Genomic DNA, 12,696 nt, shown 5'->3' on the forward strand with positions numbered 1-12,696 from the left:
TACTGGGGTTATTTTCATATTATTAATACATGACAAAGTGAGGCTGTTTGAAGTTTTGAGGCACAACTTCACAAGATTTGGAACGTACCCAAGTATATAGTGAAAACTTTATAATTTGTTTCCTTTCATGACTTTTTTGGTCAGTCATTGTCATGGTTATACACAACAGATGGTAATTATGAGAGTTTTATCAGGTGATAATCACTCATGCCCTTTCCTTGATTTGTGTTTCTAAGCAAATGAGAAATAAAATGCACGAGTCAGACAGAAATGAAAATATCAGCTTTATTACTGATAAAATTGATTAGAAAGCAAGGCTTAGGTATACAGCTGCAAGGGTTTTCTTGGATCATTATGATTAGGTTTGGGGCTAGTGCTAGAAAACTTCGAAGAACAGTAGCATAAATAAGGGCTCTAGAGATTCTTTCTCACCTAAAGTCCAGAGGTAGCAGAACAGGACTGATCTGGCACCTGGACTCCTTTTAATTTTGTTCATTAGCTATGTATGGCCTCCTTTTCTAGAGTTATTTGGGGGGCTGGGATGCACACCCCAGCACCAATAGGAATAAAGAGGGGGAAAAAGAAAAATCTCTCCATTTAAAGACAAACTGGTTTTGCTTGTATCTCATTAGCTAGAACATAGTCACTTACTCTTGTCTAACTAGGAAAAAGCACCCAGCTAAAAACAGAGAATTCTACTATAGAAGAGGAGAAAGTGTATTGCTGGACAATTTACAGTCTCTTCCACATTCCTGAGTTAAACTTATGCAGCCAGGCAGAGGCCGAGCCAGGCAACCACTGGCCTCCCCTGTGGGGAAGGGCAAGTGCTTATCACGAGCAGAGACTTACTTGGAGGCTAACCTGCCTGTTAAGAGGGGATCGCAGAAGAGACTGAGCCAAACACGTCCCGTTCCCTGTCATTCTCACCCACTGAGAGAGGCCTGGTGTGTTTCTCCTTTACTTTTCATTCCTAGCTGATGTTTGACTTTTCCAAGGGGCAGTACAGTGAGCTGTCATAAGGGAGGAAAGCAGCACATAATCTGGCACCACAATAACAAGGTTTTCTTATTTTCCCTTGATCTAGCCTTTCTTTGTCTTCGCTGTCCATTAAATTAAGAAATCTTCCTGAATAGTCATAAGAGAGTTCTTCTTCTGGCAAAATGTCTTTGGCTGCAAAAAGTGCCAACTTTGGTACCATTGAGTCAATTCGGACAGGAATCATCAACAGGTTTGGCTCACAAGAATGGTTCAGAAATCTTCCAATATTTCCTATATAGGCAGGATCAACAAAAGTTTCTATTACCTGCCCACTGTAAACATGTTCTCTGACAGCTATAATGTAATTTGGGTCCTGTGTTGTCTGTAACTGAATTCTTCTCTGTACTTCAGAGTATCCCAAAACTTCTCCAGCATATTCACAGACAAACCGCCCTTTTGGTATAAATTCCAAGGTACGAAGTCCCCAGCCTTTTTTCTCCGTCTTGAACACCTGGAGTTGGAACCGCAGACCCTGCTGGACCACTCTGTTCCTGCACTGGTCACTGCACCGGCACAGGATGTTGCATTCAAAAACTGGCTTGGCGCACCCTCCTTCAGATCCTGTACCTATAAGGCATGAATTATCATCATAGTTCTCCGCATGACGGAGACACGAGCAAATACCAGGGAGGCAGGTTTGGAGACAAACGCATCCGGGAAAGGTTATTTGTGTGGGATCAATGTCTGCTCCAGGTCCAGCTACGTGGTCAGGAGTATACTGCAAGAAACAGAAATGCTCTAAGTTAGCATGGCATGGCATGTATTCAGACACATTTCAAGCAGCTTTTGGATGAGACACTTCCTAATTCCAACATATAAAAAAATAGATTAAAATGAAACTAACAAAGCACAATCTGCTGAAATATTGTTTGAAAACATACCTCTTCAATTTAAAAAATAAGATTACTTTTTATTTTTTAGAACTTTATTTATTTTGAGAGAGCACGAGTGAGTGAGGGAAGGGCAGGGAGAGAGGGAGAGAGGGAATCCCAAGCAGGCTCGGCAATGTCAGTGCAGAGCCTGATGCAAGGCTCGAACCCATGAACCCCGAGATCATGACCTGAGCTGAAGTCAAGAATTGGATGCTTAACTGAGTGAGCCACCCAGGCACCCCAAGATTAAGTTTCAGATTTAAAACTCTGTGGTTTTATTGTAGGTATGGGGTAACAAAAGAAAAAAATGTTTTTCTCTTATCAGAAATGGAAAGATTTGTAACTCATTTTGTTTTCTTCTCAGCTTTAAATATCAGAAAAATCAGTGCTGAATTTAATTTTTTGAATGCGTTAAGCATTTTGTCCTTGGCCCTTGATCTTTTTACATTTATCTGACAATATAAATGTATATATGTATTTTTCTTAAATGTCTACTTATTTTTAGAGAGAGTGTGTGCATGCATGCATACACAAGTGGGGGAGGGGGAGAGAGGGTAAGAGAGAATCCCAAGCACTGTCAGTGCCGAGCCCCATTTGCAGCTTGAACAAACTGTAAGATCATGACCTGAGCCAAAATCAAGATTTTGATGCTTAATCAACAGCTGCCCAGGCACCCCTGCGTGTATGTATTTTATTGCGTCACCACAGATATTTTTAGGGGATAAGAAAGTCATATTTGAAAAATGGCCTATGGAAAAAAGTCTTCCATTGATTTTTAAAGGAATTCTTAATTTGAAGATTACCTAAATTCCTAAATATTCTTTGATGTTCAAAAAAGACACTGTTACTTCAGAGTTTTACTTGAGTCTTCACAACATTAAAAATAGGCAAAATTGGCCAAGAAAGTGCAGAGTTCCAAAAATTGTATTTGTTATATAGATATTAATAAATGTAGAGGTATTATATACATGTAAAAATAGTTTTTATTTAAGTGATAGAGAGATAATATGCAAAAGTTTCTCACATTACAGAAAGAGAAAAGTCTCAAGTCTACGATCTCTATGTGAAACCTGATCTCCAGTTATTTCCTCACTAGCATAATGAAGCGTATTTCCAAACCTTAATGATTAAAGTATCTCTTATAAGCCCAGCATATTTCCTTATGTATAGAATCATTCTTGCTTATATGGAACCTAATTCATTTATTTATATGTGCTACCAGTGCTCTTGGACCCAATTTCAATGTGGTGGTAGTGGCGGGGTTTTTCCACACCTCTAACAAGCAATGCTTTGGACACCAGGTCAGTATGCTATAGTTCAACTCAGTTCTGACACTATCCAATAGCATCACGTTCCACAGTCTAAGGAGTCCGTCCTAAGACTGCTCCCCACCCCCTCAGAAACCAGTCCCAAGCTCAGGTTGTTATCTGTGCTTCTGACTCATGGGCTATATATTGGAGGTTCCCATGACCTCCTCCTTGGGACTTCAGATACCAGTCCCAAGTCTACGTTGTTACCTGAACTTATGGCTGACAAACTGTAAATTAGAAGTTCTCAAAATCCTCTCCCTGGGTTCAATAAATTTGCTAGAATTGCTCACAGAAAAATTTTACATAGTAGACACCAGTTTTTTATAAGAGGATATAACTTAGGAATAGCCAGATGGAAGAGATGCATAGAGCAAGGTATGGGGAGAGGGAGCTTACATGCCCTCTGCACGCATGCCACACTCGCAGAACCTCTACTCCCAGCTCTCTGAACCCTGTTTTCTTGGGTTTTTATGGAGGCTTGATCACATAGCCAAGATTGATTACATCACTGACTACTGGCAGATGATTCAACCTGTAGCCACTCTTGTAGCTGGAGGCTGGGGGTGAGGGTACTGAAAGTTCCAACCCTCAAATCACACAGTTGGCTTCACTGGCAACCAGCTCTCACCTTCAGGTGCTTTCCAAGACTTACCTCATTAACATAACAAAAGATAAGCACTCATCACTTAGTAAATAGGGTTTTAGGATCTCAATGCCAGGAATGGGGAGAAAGATCACATATGTATTTATCACAAAATCACAGCTGCTTTGTTCCAAAAAGGATTTAATGAGACTTACAAAGATGTAAGATAAATGAACAATACATAAGAAATGTAAGGCCAAGGACAATAAGCTAGTTGAGAGAGCTTAGGCACACAAAGTGTGCAGCAGCAGTAAACTGGATGTTTGGTTCTGAGCCCAGCCACTTTGAAGAGGGAAATAATGATACGACTTTTGGCTTGCACTATCCATAAAGAACATTCTCACTGTTCAGAAGAGGCAGTGACTTTTCCAATATGGAAACGGCAGGGAAATTTCACCAATGTGTCTGTCTAAACCATTCTTTTCCAGAAAGCAGTTTCATGGGCTGTTTCTCATTCTGAGTTTCAGTACAGGCTATTGGCATGCTGCCCATGCACAGTCAGTAAGAGCAGTACTGTGAGGGACCAGCTGCACAGGCTTTAATTTAGGGATAGACTTTAGAGTATCCAGAGGAATGTCTGAACCATGTATCTTTCAGTCAATCATCCATTAATATTGTGTCTCTGGACAAAGCTTTGGAGAAAGTATTAAACAACGTGAATGCACTCCCTGTGGAAGCCTCGGTAGAGCTATGCAGTTAGGCTCAAAACCCTATACTTTAAAAAATGGTGAGCTGGGGTAAGGATTGACATCCTCTGTGAAAGATGAGGAGGATGAGTGGGAGCACCTGCGGGGGAAGGCCAACACTCTGCTTAAAAGTGATTTGGGGGTGGAGAGTGGAAATAGCTTCTCTTGTTTGTGTCATTTCTTACAGCTTTAGCTTAGCAGAGAAGTCCTAAAGGGATAAAGAATGGCTTAGAAAAAGATGCCCTATCAGTCAAATTCAATGGCTGCTGTCTTATACAGAATCTACTTCCAGTTTTTAGAAGAGTCAAGGTTGAAACATAAATGGTTATGAGACATTTTTAAAAAGTACTTGTAAAATGAAGATTTTACTGTCTCTTTGTTAAACTTTTCAGGAAGAATTCTTTTCAATTGATTTCTTCTTAAAAGTGCACATATTTTTAAAGGACTATATAAATCGCTAAACTCTAAAGTGATTTTTTTTGAGAAAGATAATTCCTTTTAAAATCAAGTCTGACTTGCTGCAGTTTTTTAACCAGAAGAGCATATCATTCTTTGTTGAATTTATTTGGGTATGGTGAGGTTTAGAAAAATACTTTTATTTGCTTATTTTTATTTACATATTCAAAAAAGATATTGGAGAATCTAGTGATACAGTTTTGTTTTTTTTTTTAATTCTGGAATTTAAACTTGATGCACAATCTAAGCTCTTTTAGAGACACAGATTATAAACAATTCCAAATGACCTGCAGACACCTTCCAAAAGATAAGAGAGACCTCTGGATAAACTTCCTGTTTAAAGAGAGTATTTGTTTTCCCCTGATGGATGTAATCCTTAACCCTAATACCAATGCTTAACACAACTCATTTTATCTCCATACATTTCCATTTCCTCTTCCATAAATAGTCAGTAAAATACCACTCCAGGAAGATGTTTCACCTGACTCAGAAAAATGGCTGAAAAATAATCTTTTGAAAACCAGTCTAATTTAACATGATTATGTTATTATTCATCTTTTTGAGTATCTAACTACATATTGAAAATGGTTTTCAGAAATAATCTGATGTCACAGACCTGATATTCTATTCAAATATTATGTTATACAAATTGTTAACTTTTGAGAATCTGAAAGCTGATATATTTAATTTTTTTAATGTTTATTTATTTTTGAGAGAGAGAGAGAATAAGGGAGGGCAGAGAGAGGGAACACAGAATCAGAGGAAGGCTCCAGGCTCTGAGCTGTCAGCACAGAGCCTGATGCAGGGCTGGAACCCATGGACCGTGAGATCATGAGCTGAGCCAAACTTGGACACTTAACTGACTGAGCCACTCAGGTGCCCCTTAAAGCTAAAGTTAAGTACATTACAAATGGGGAGTCAGCTGACTTGAGCTTAAATGCTCCCAATTTGTAACTCTTTCCATAGTGTGTCCTCTACTTCCTGGAACAAAGCCCAGGACCAAACTGATCTGAAAAAAAGAGTGTTACCCTCAGGACTCTGGTGCTTACCTTCAACCAAGGAGAGATCAGAGTTTGAGGAATGAGACCACAGAGGACAGGTTTTTATCCATTAGCATCTGTTCCTTTCGTTCTGATAATAGCACCTTGACTTCTCAGGGAAACCCTTCCCACTCCTGTCTCAGTGGTTTGGATGGGGGAATCCAGGTTCAGTAGGAGCCAGGACTTGGCTAATCAGGTCATCATTTGTTCCTTTCAACAGTGTTTGGTTCATGGATCTGCAGAGTACTTAAGCTAGATCAATGAAAAAGAATTCTGGGGGTACCAAGATGACTCAGTCAGTTGAGTGTCTGACTTCGGCTCAGGTCATGATCTCACAGTTCATGGGATTGAGCCCTACATTGGGCTCTGTGCTGTCAGTGCAGAGCGGGCTTTGATTCCTCTGTCCCCCCTCCCCTTTCTCAAATACACAAACATTAAAAAAAAAAAAAAAAGAATTCTGGGACATCTGCTTAAACAATCAAGAAGAGACATTCTCATTCTACCTGTTCACCTGGAATTTTCAAGTTTTACTGCATACATAAGACCTACTGAGTGTGTAGCCAACCAGAGGAAAGAGGAGCAGGGGTGCAAAGGGTACAGGTGGTAGAAAGAAATATCTGATGACACCATTAGCATTCTTATATCCGGGCATGCCTATAATTAAAACTCTTGGACTTAGCTGTTATGAGGCAATTCCTTTTATGCTTGAGTTAGTTTATATTGTGTTTTTATTTCTTGCAAACAAATGACTCTATTTTTTAAAGTTTATTTATTTATTTATTTTGAGAAAAGAGAGTGAGTAGGCAGGAGAGGTGGAGAGAAAGAGAGAAAGAGAGAGAGAGAGAGAGAGAAAATCTCAAGCAGGCCCCGTACTACCCAATGCAGGGTTGGATCCCAAGAACTGTGAGATCATGACCTGTGCTGAAATCAAGAGTCGGACACTGAACTAACTGAGCCACACAGGTGCCCCACAAACAAATGACTCTTTATTGATACACCCATGGTGGAAGCTGATAATGGTTCCAGGAAATGGCTGGAAAATTTAGTCAAAGTGATAAATGAAAATGAGGGGCGCCTGGGTGGCTTAGTCGGTTGAGCACCCGACTTTCGCTTAGGTCATGATCTCACGGTTCGTGGGTTCGAGCCCCACGTCGGGCTCTGTGCTGACTGCCAGCTCAGAGCCTGGAGACTGTTTCAGTCTGTGACTCCCTCTCTCTCTGACCCTCCCCTGCTCACGCTGTCTCCCTGTCTCTCTCCTAGAAATAAATAAAACATTAAAAAAAAAAAAGTGATAAATGAAAATGAGAATTCAGGTCACCAACTGGGAGATGAGGCTAAGGAAAAATGTGCAGGAGGCCAGAGACGCCTGTGACAGGCCTGGAACACTGGACAACCAATGGTGAGCTTTTTTTTTAATGTTTACTTATTTCTTTTGAGAGAGAGCACGAGTTGGGGAAGGGACAGAAAGAGAGGAGAGAGAGAATTCCAAGCAGACTCTGCACTGTCAGCCCAGAGCCCTAGGCAGGGCTCGGTCCCACGGTTCACGAGATCATGACCAGAGCAGAAATCAAGAGTTGAACGCTTATCTGACTGAGCCACCCAGGTGCCCCAATGGAGAACTTCTTAATGTAGACCATGGAATGTCTAAAGGAGACACATACAGAACATAGACTAAAATACAATGCTCTTATTAGCACTGTGACTTAGAGCAAGTTACCATCTAAGCTTCAGGTAAGCACTTATAAAACAGGAATAATACCTGTATCTGCCTACCCCAACGAGGTATTATTAAATTTAAATAACTAACTGTACTCAATGCTAGGCCCTTTATACCTTTAAAATAGTAGCTTCCTTAAATCCTTCTAGATGTTATTTCTAGGCTTTATATTTAAAACATCATATATTTCTGACACATTACTTAATCTCTCTAAATATTTCCTTTCTATCTATCTCACAGGTGGCTGTGAAGGAAAAAAAAAGTGAAAGTACCCATGTAAAAAGCTTACTCTAGTGGCTGGCACATAAGCATTCAATATGAATAATGTAGGCTATCTAGTAGGGTGGTGGAAACAACAGATTCTGAAGTCAAAATTTCCAGGTTCAAACAGAGTCAACACAAATTATGTCTAGGAGACCATATGATTATATTCCTGTCTTCCATTACTTATCCATCTTGAGAGGGAGGAGACTAAAAACTGACCCAGCACAGACATCTTTCATTCATCCACAAATACTGCCTTATTGCCTATTATTGCATGTACCAGAATTTAGAAAGAACCAGTCAGAAAAATACAAAAAGGGCACAAAGTATGAGATTTTTATCATTTCTTTGTATCATAATAACATAAATTTTACTTTTTCTTGGTATGTATCAAAATAAAAACATTGATCATGCAAGAGTTGGGAATTAATGCAAAATGACCAATGCAAAATAATGTAGCAGAAACCAGATCCTTGAAGAACTGGGTGGAGATTTGAAGTTTTTTGACACAATTTAAAACTTTTTTATAAACCATGGTCACTCAAGAAGCCAAAATGGAAACCAGGAGACAGCATGTTGAAAAGCAAATACACCTCCTTGGCTCAAGTTCTCTCTTTTCTGAACTAGACCTACACTTATTAATAGTATGAACTTTGGGATCTAAATGGCATAGGCTGTAGGGGTCTTTAGTAATACTAAATGCGTAAGTCTTATCTTCCTAACAGATATAGGTCTCAAGGAAATGGTCACGTCGTTTGGGGTATGACACGGTAATGGGGGTTGAGTTACTTTTCACAGTACTAGGGCAGCTGGCTTAGGAAATATTTTTTGGCTCCTTGATTGCAGGTCTTGATAACTTCTCATTGGAAGTCTGACTTTTCTAAGTCACACTATACTGAAGCTCCAGAAACTTAAGTATGATACTGCATAATATTTTGGGCTTTAAACCTAGGCCTTGATTCTGAATTTTAAGGAAGTGCGTTGAAAATCTTCATTCCTTTTTTGGTTGTTTTGAAACACCAGCTACATGAATCTCTGTACTTGGCCTCTACCCCATGAGTTTGTTTTTGCTCCAAGCAACTATTAAGAGCTTGTGAGCCAGATAATTCTTGTCAAGGCCAAGCTGAAATCTTAAAAAATATGTTTGAAGCTGGTTTCAGAAACCTGTAAAAAGGCTAGATTCAACACTCAGTTCAAGAAAATCAATTAGTTTACTTTCTACTTGGCTTTCAACACAGATGGCATTATGATAGGCTTGTTTCCAGCATGAACATGTGAATGTTCTTTTTGCTTTTTCACACAGTACTCAAAGGCAAACTAGATACAAAGTTATTTTTACCTTGAGTTTTTCATGTCTTAACTCTTATATGTATACATGCCTATGAAGGGAGGTTTTGGGGTAAGCAAGCTGTTTTGACCTTTCAATACACTCATTTTGTGCTCTATGAATATATGAAAGCAAACTAGTTAAAGACACTTTAGGCTTGTCATAAATATGTTTCAAGCATGTTTTATCTTCTTGGTAAGACTATAAGCTCCTTGAGGAAAGATCTTATCTTCTTTCTGTGACCCTAACTCTATCCAGGGCTATGCATATAGGCTGGCAGCCAGAATACTGTGGTACTGAGTCTTAGTCTACAGATTTTCAATTACACCCATCAACTGTAGGTATACATATCAAACATAAGGCTTCCTTTCTCCTCCTTCCACCTCCCCCCCCCCCCCCCCCCCCCCCAGCAACTGTAAGGTCTTGTAAGCTCAAAAGAAAGGTTGTCATCATTTTATCTTCTATATCTAGCTTATCGCTTAGCACATTATACACACTCAATTATTTGGTGAATAAAGAAAACATTTACCAGTGTTTTTGACCACACATTCAGCAATGTTTGGCATTGAATAAGCTTTTAGGGATTAGTGTTTAATCCCTAAACTGCATAAGGTAGTTTGAGGAAATATGACCTTTTCTGACAATTTCGTGCTCTACTCTGAAAATTGTATTGAATCTACTGTTTTATTTCATCTTTGCAACAACCCTAGGAAGGAGGGGCACACAGGGCTCGATATGGACAATGTATGTGACAAGGGTTATACATTTTTAATTGTCTTCATTTTACAGGTGAAGCAGCTCAGGCTCCAAGAAGCCGCTAAGACGGCTAAGGCCTGAATGTAGCTCTACTTCCAAGTCCAGCGCTCCTTTCACTCCATCATTATTTTTTACTCACATTATTTAGGCAACAAGCAGTCCAAGGTCACAGGAGCGAGAAAGCTAGATCAGAAAAGGTTTTGATGTGGTAACAGTAGAGAAAATTTCTTGAGTTCTTTTAGCAAACCACAAGTGCACTTTACTTGTAATTCTCAAAGCAATCCGGGAGACAGGCGATTATTTTCATCGTACACGGGAGGATTCCAATGCTCAGCTGGGGCTAGTTTCTATTTGCCAAAGACCTCACAGCATGAGGGAGACTCCGCAAACTCTCACTCTAGGGACTAAGTTTGTAACCCTACCGCTAGGCTGAGAGCTTACTTACGAGACACCTGAGACCAGAGAAGTAAATGATTTGCCCCGATCTCTCAATGAGTTCTGGGGACAGACCAGGGGAAAAAAATCCAGAATTCTCAAGGATTCTTTCCAAGGGATCTCACGAGACACTTGGTTTTGCCCTTCAGGGAACTGCCTTTCAGGAACTTCTACGGACAGAAAAGAGGAATACTCTTGTTATTAGGGTCATTACGGAGGGTTCACAGAAAAAGGCTAAAACCTGCGCAATTCAGAGCTATTCCTGGGCGAAACAGCTCTGCGACAGGGTAAGAAACAAGGTCGAGAAGTACGGGGACAACCTGCGGTATATGAGTCTCCCACACACCTGCGGCCGGGTGGGGAAGCAACGCACTCGGTCCTCGCGGCCGTTCAGCTCCTCGCGCTACCTGGACGGCGCCAGCCCCACCCAGGGGGCTGCGCGCGCAGCGCTCGTGCCGGGCAAGCTTCCGGGGAGGGCTGAGTGCCCGAACTCCCGAGCCGCACTCGCGGCGGCCGAGCCTCGCCTCCTACCTGGAAAGGCTCTGGCTCCGCCCCTGGGGGCCACGCGCTCACGGGCACGTTCTCCAGGCCCCGCGCGATGTCCAGGCGCTGCGTCGGGGCCTCAGGCCCTTCCACAGACGCCGCCATTCCCGCGAGGCTCTTTCTCTACTGTTTTCACCGACATTTCGCGCCGTCTCGATGCGCGCGCCACCTAGACGAGTTTGAGCCTCGCAGAGAATGCTGGGAATCTTGGGTCGTGCAGCCCCGCCGCCCCTTGGGAGTCGTAGTTTTTCCTCTACAACTGGCCTGTGAGGGCGTCTTCTCAGCTTTCCTGGAGTTTTGGTGTGGCCCTGCCCCGACACAAGATTCTGATAAAAACCCGAAATTGCTTAATCCACTGGGATATTTCCAGAGTTGTCTGACCTTATTGTCCTGCCTATTGTAAACCCTGTCTCCTTGCAGCTTTTGCGGCACCTGCCCTTGATGCGCTGGCTTCTCGCCGACCATCCTTCCCCGCCTGATTCTGAAATATTGGTGGGTGACCCTCAGGTTTCGCCCTCCGCCCCTTTACTCATCTTGTCTGGGCTTCCTTAGTAATGACAGCTCCCCACATAGCTTCAAATACTGTTATAACATTTTTATAACAGTTACTAAATTTTTTAAATGTTTATTTATGCTTGTGAGAGAGAGAGGACAGAGTGTGAGCTGGGGAGGGGTAGAGAGGGACAGAATCTGAGACCCGCTCCAGGCCCTAGGCTCTGAGCTGTCAGCACAGAGCTGGATGCCAGGATCGAACTCACAAACCGAGATATCATGACCAGAGCCAAAGTTGGATGCTTAACCGACTGAGCCACCCAGGTGCCGATTGTTGAATATTTTAACTTTCTACAAACACCACGAGCTCGCAATGACATGAATTGACAAATTCTTATGCAAGTCTTTCTTTTCTTCTTTAAAATGAACTGGGAGAATAATTTGTCCATGATCGCCAGAGTTACTAACACAACAAACCAAAGCATTTCCCTGTATTTCTTCCTTGCTTTAGACCTCCATAGCTAGGAGCTTCCTGGCTGAATCTTGTTGATTCTACTTTTGTAGTATTTCACATTTTCATTTCTTTCTCTTTAGTCTTAGGCTCTGGTTTCTTCCTTTGACTCTTGAAGTTATTTTCTTCAAGTCTTAACATTTCTCCCAAATTACCTGTATGTTGTTCCACTAATCTTTGAGGATGTACATCGTGTTGTTATACTTTGTTTAAAATCCTGTGTATTAAACAGACACATAGACCAAGAATAGAATAAAGAACCCAGAATTGGACCCACAATTGTATGGCCAACTAATCTTCAACGAAACAGGAGAAAATATCCAATGGAAAAAAGTCTCTTCAGCAAATGGTGCTGGGACAACTGGACAACAACGTAGAGAAGAATGAAAGTGGACCACTTTCTTACACCATACACAAAAATAAACTCAGAATGGATGAAAGACCTAAATGTGAGACAGGAAACTATCAAAACCCTAGAGGAGAAAATAGGCAACAACCTCTTTGACCTCAGCCACAGCAACTTCTTACTCGACACATCTCTGAAGGCAAGGGAAATAAAAGCAAAAATGAACTATTGGGTCCTTATCAAGATAAAAAGCTTCTGAA

General features: G+C 41.2%; 1 protein-coding gene across 2 annotated transcripts; it reads right to left on the minus strand.

Moving 5' to 3' along the window:
* Positions 1–267: 267 nt before the first annotated feature.
* LOC120237123 (histone-lysine N-methyltransferase SETMAR) lies at positions 268–11,259 on the minus strand. 2 transcript variants are annotated; one of them, XM_039240274.1, is made up of 2 exons: positions 11,076–11,259; positions 268–1,756 (listed from the first exon to the last, which is right to left on the minus strand). In XM_039240274.1, exons 1-2 carry the CDS (start codon positions 11,190–11,192, stop codon positions 971–973), a joined length of 903 nt encoding a protein of 300 aa, XP_039096205.1. In that variant the 5' UTR covers positions 11,193–11,259; the 3' UTR covers positions 268–970. The 2 variants fall into 2 exon arrangements, 1 of the variants encoding a protein (XP_039096205.1); XR_005529864.1 differs by having other exon boundaries at positions 1,671–1,756; positions 10,891–11,162.
* Positions 11,260–12,696: the final 1,437 nt, after the last annotated feature.

Source organism: Hyaena hyaena, unplaced genomic scaffold (genome assembly GCF_003009895.1).
Source record: "Hyaena hyaena isolate Hyena2069 unplaced genomic scaffold, ASM300989v1 scaffold_172, whole genome shotgun sequence".
NCBI classification, from domain to species: Eukaryota; Metazoa; Chordata; class Mammalia; order Carnivora; family Hyaenidae; genus Hyaena; species Hyaena hyaena.

Excerpts from the sequence above, each read along its gene's own strand:
- LOC120237123 (XM_039240274.1), bottom strand. The coding sequence starts at position 11,192 with ATGGCGGCGTCTGTGGAAGGGCCTGAGGCCCCGACGCAGCGCCTGGAC. Across the intron at positions 1,757-11,075 it reads CGGAGCCAGAGCCTTTCCAG|TATACTCCTGACCACGTAGC; the intron begins GTAGGAGGCGAG and ends TGTTTCTTGCAG.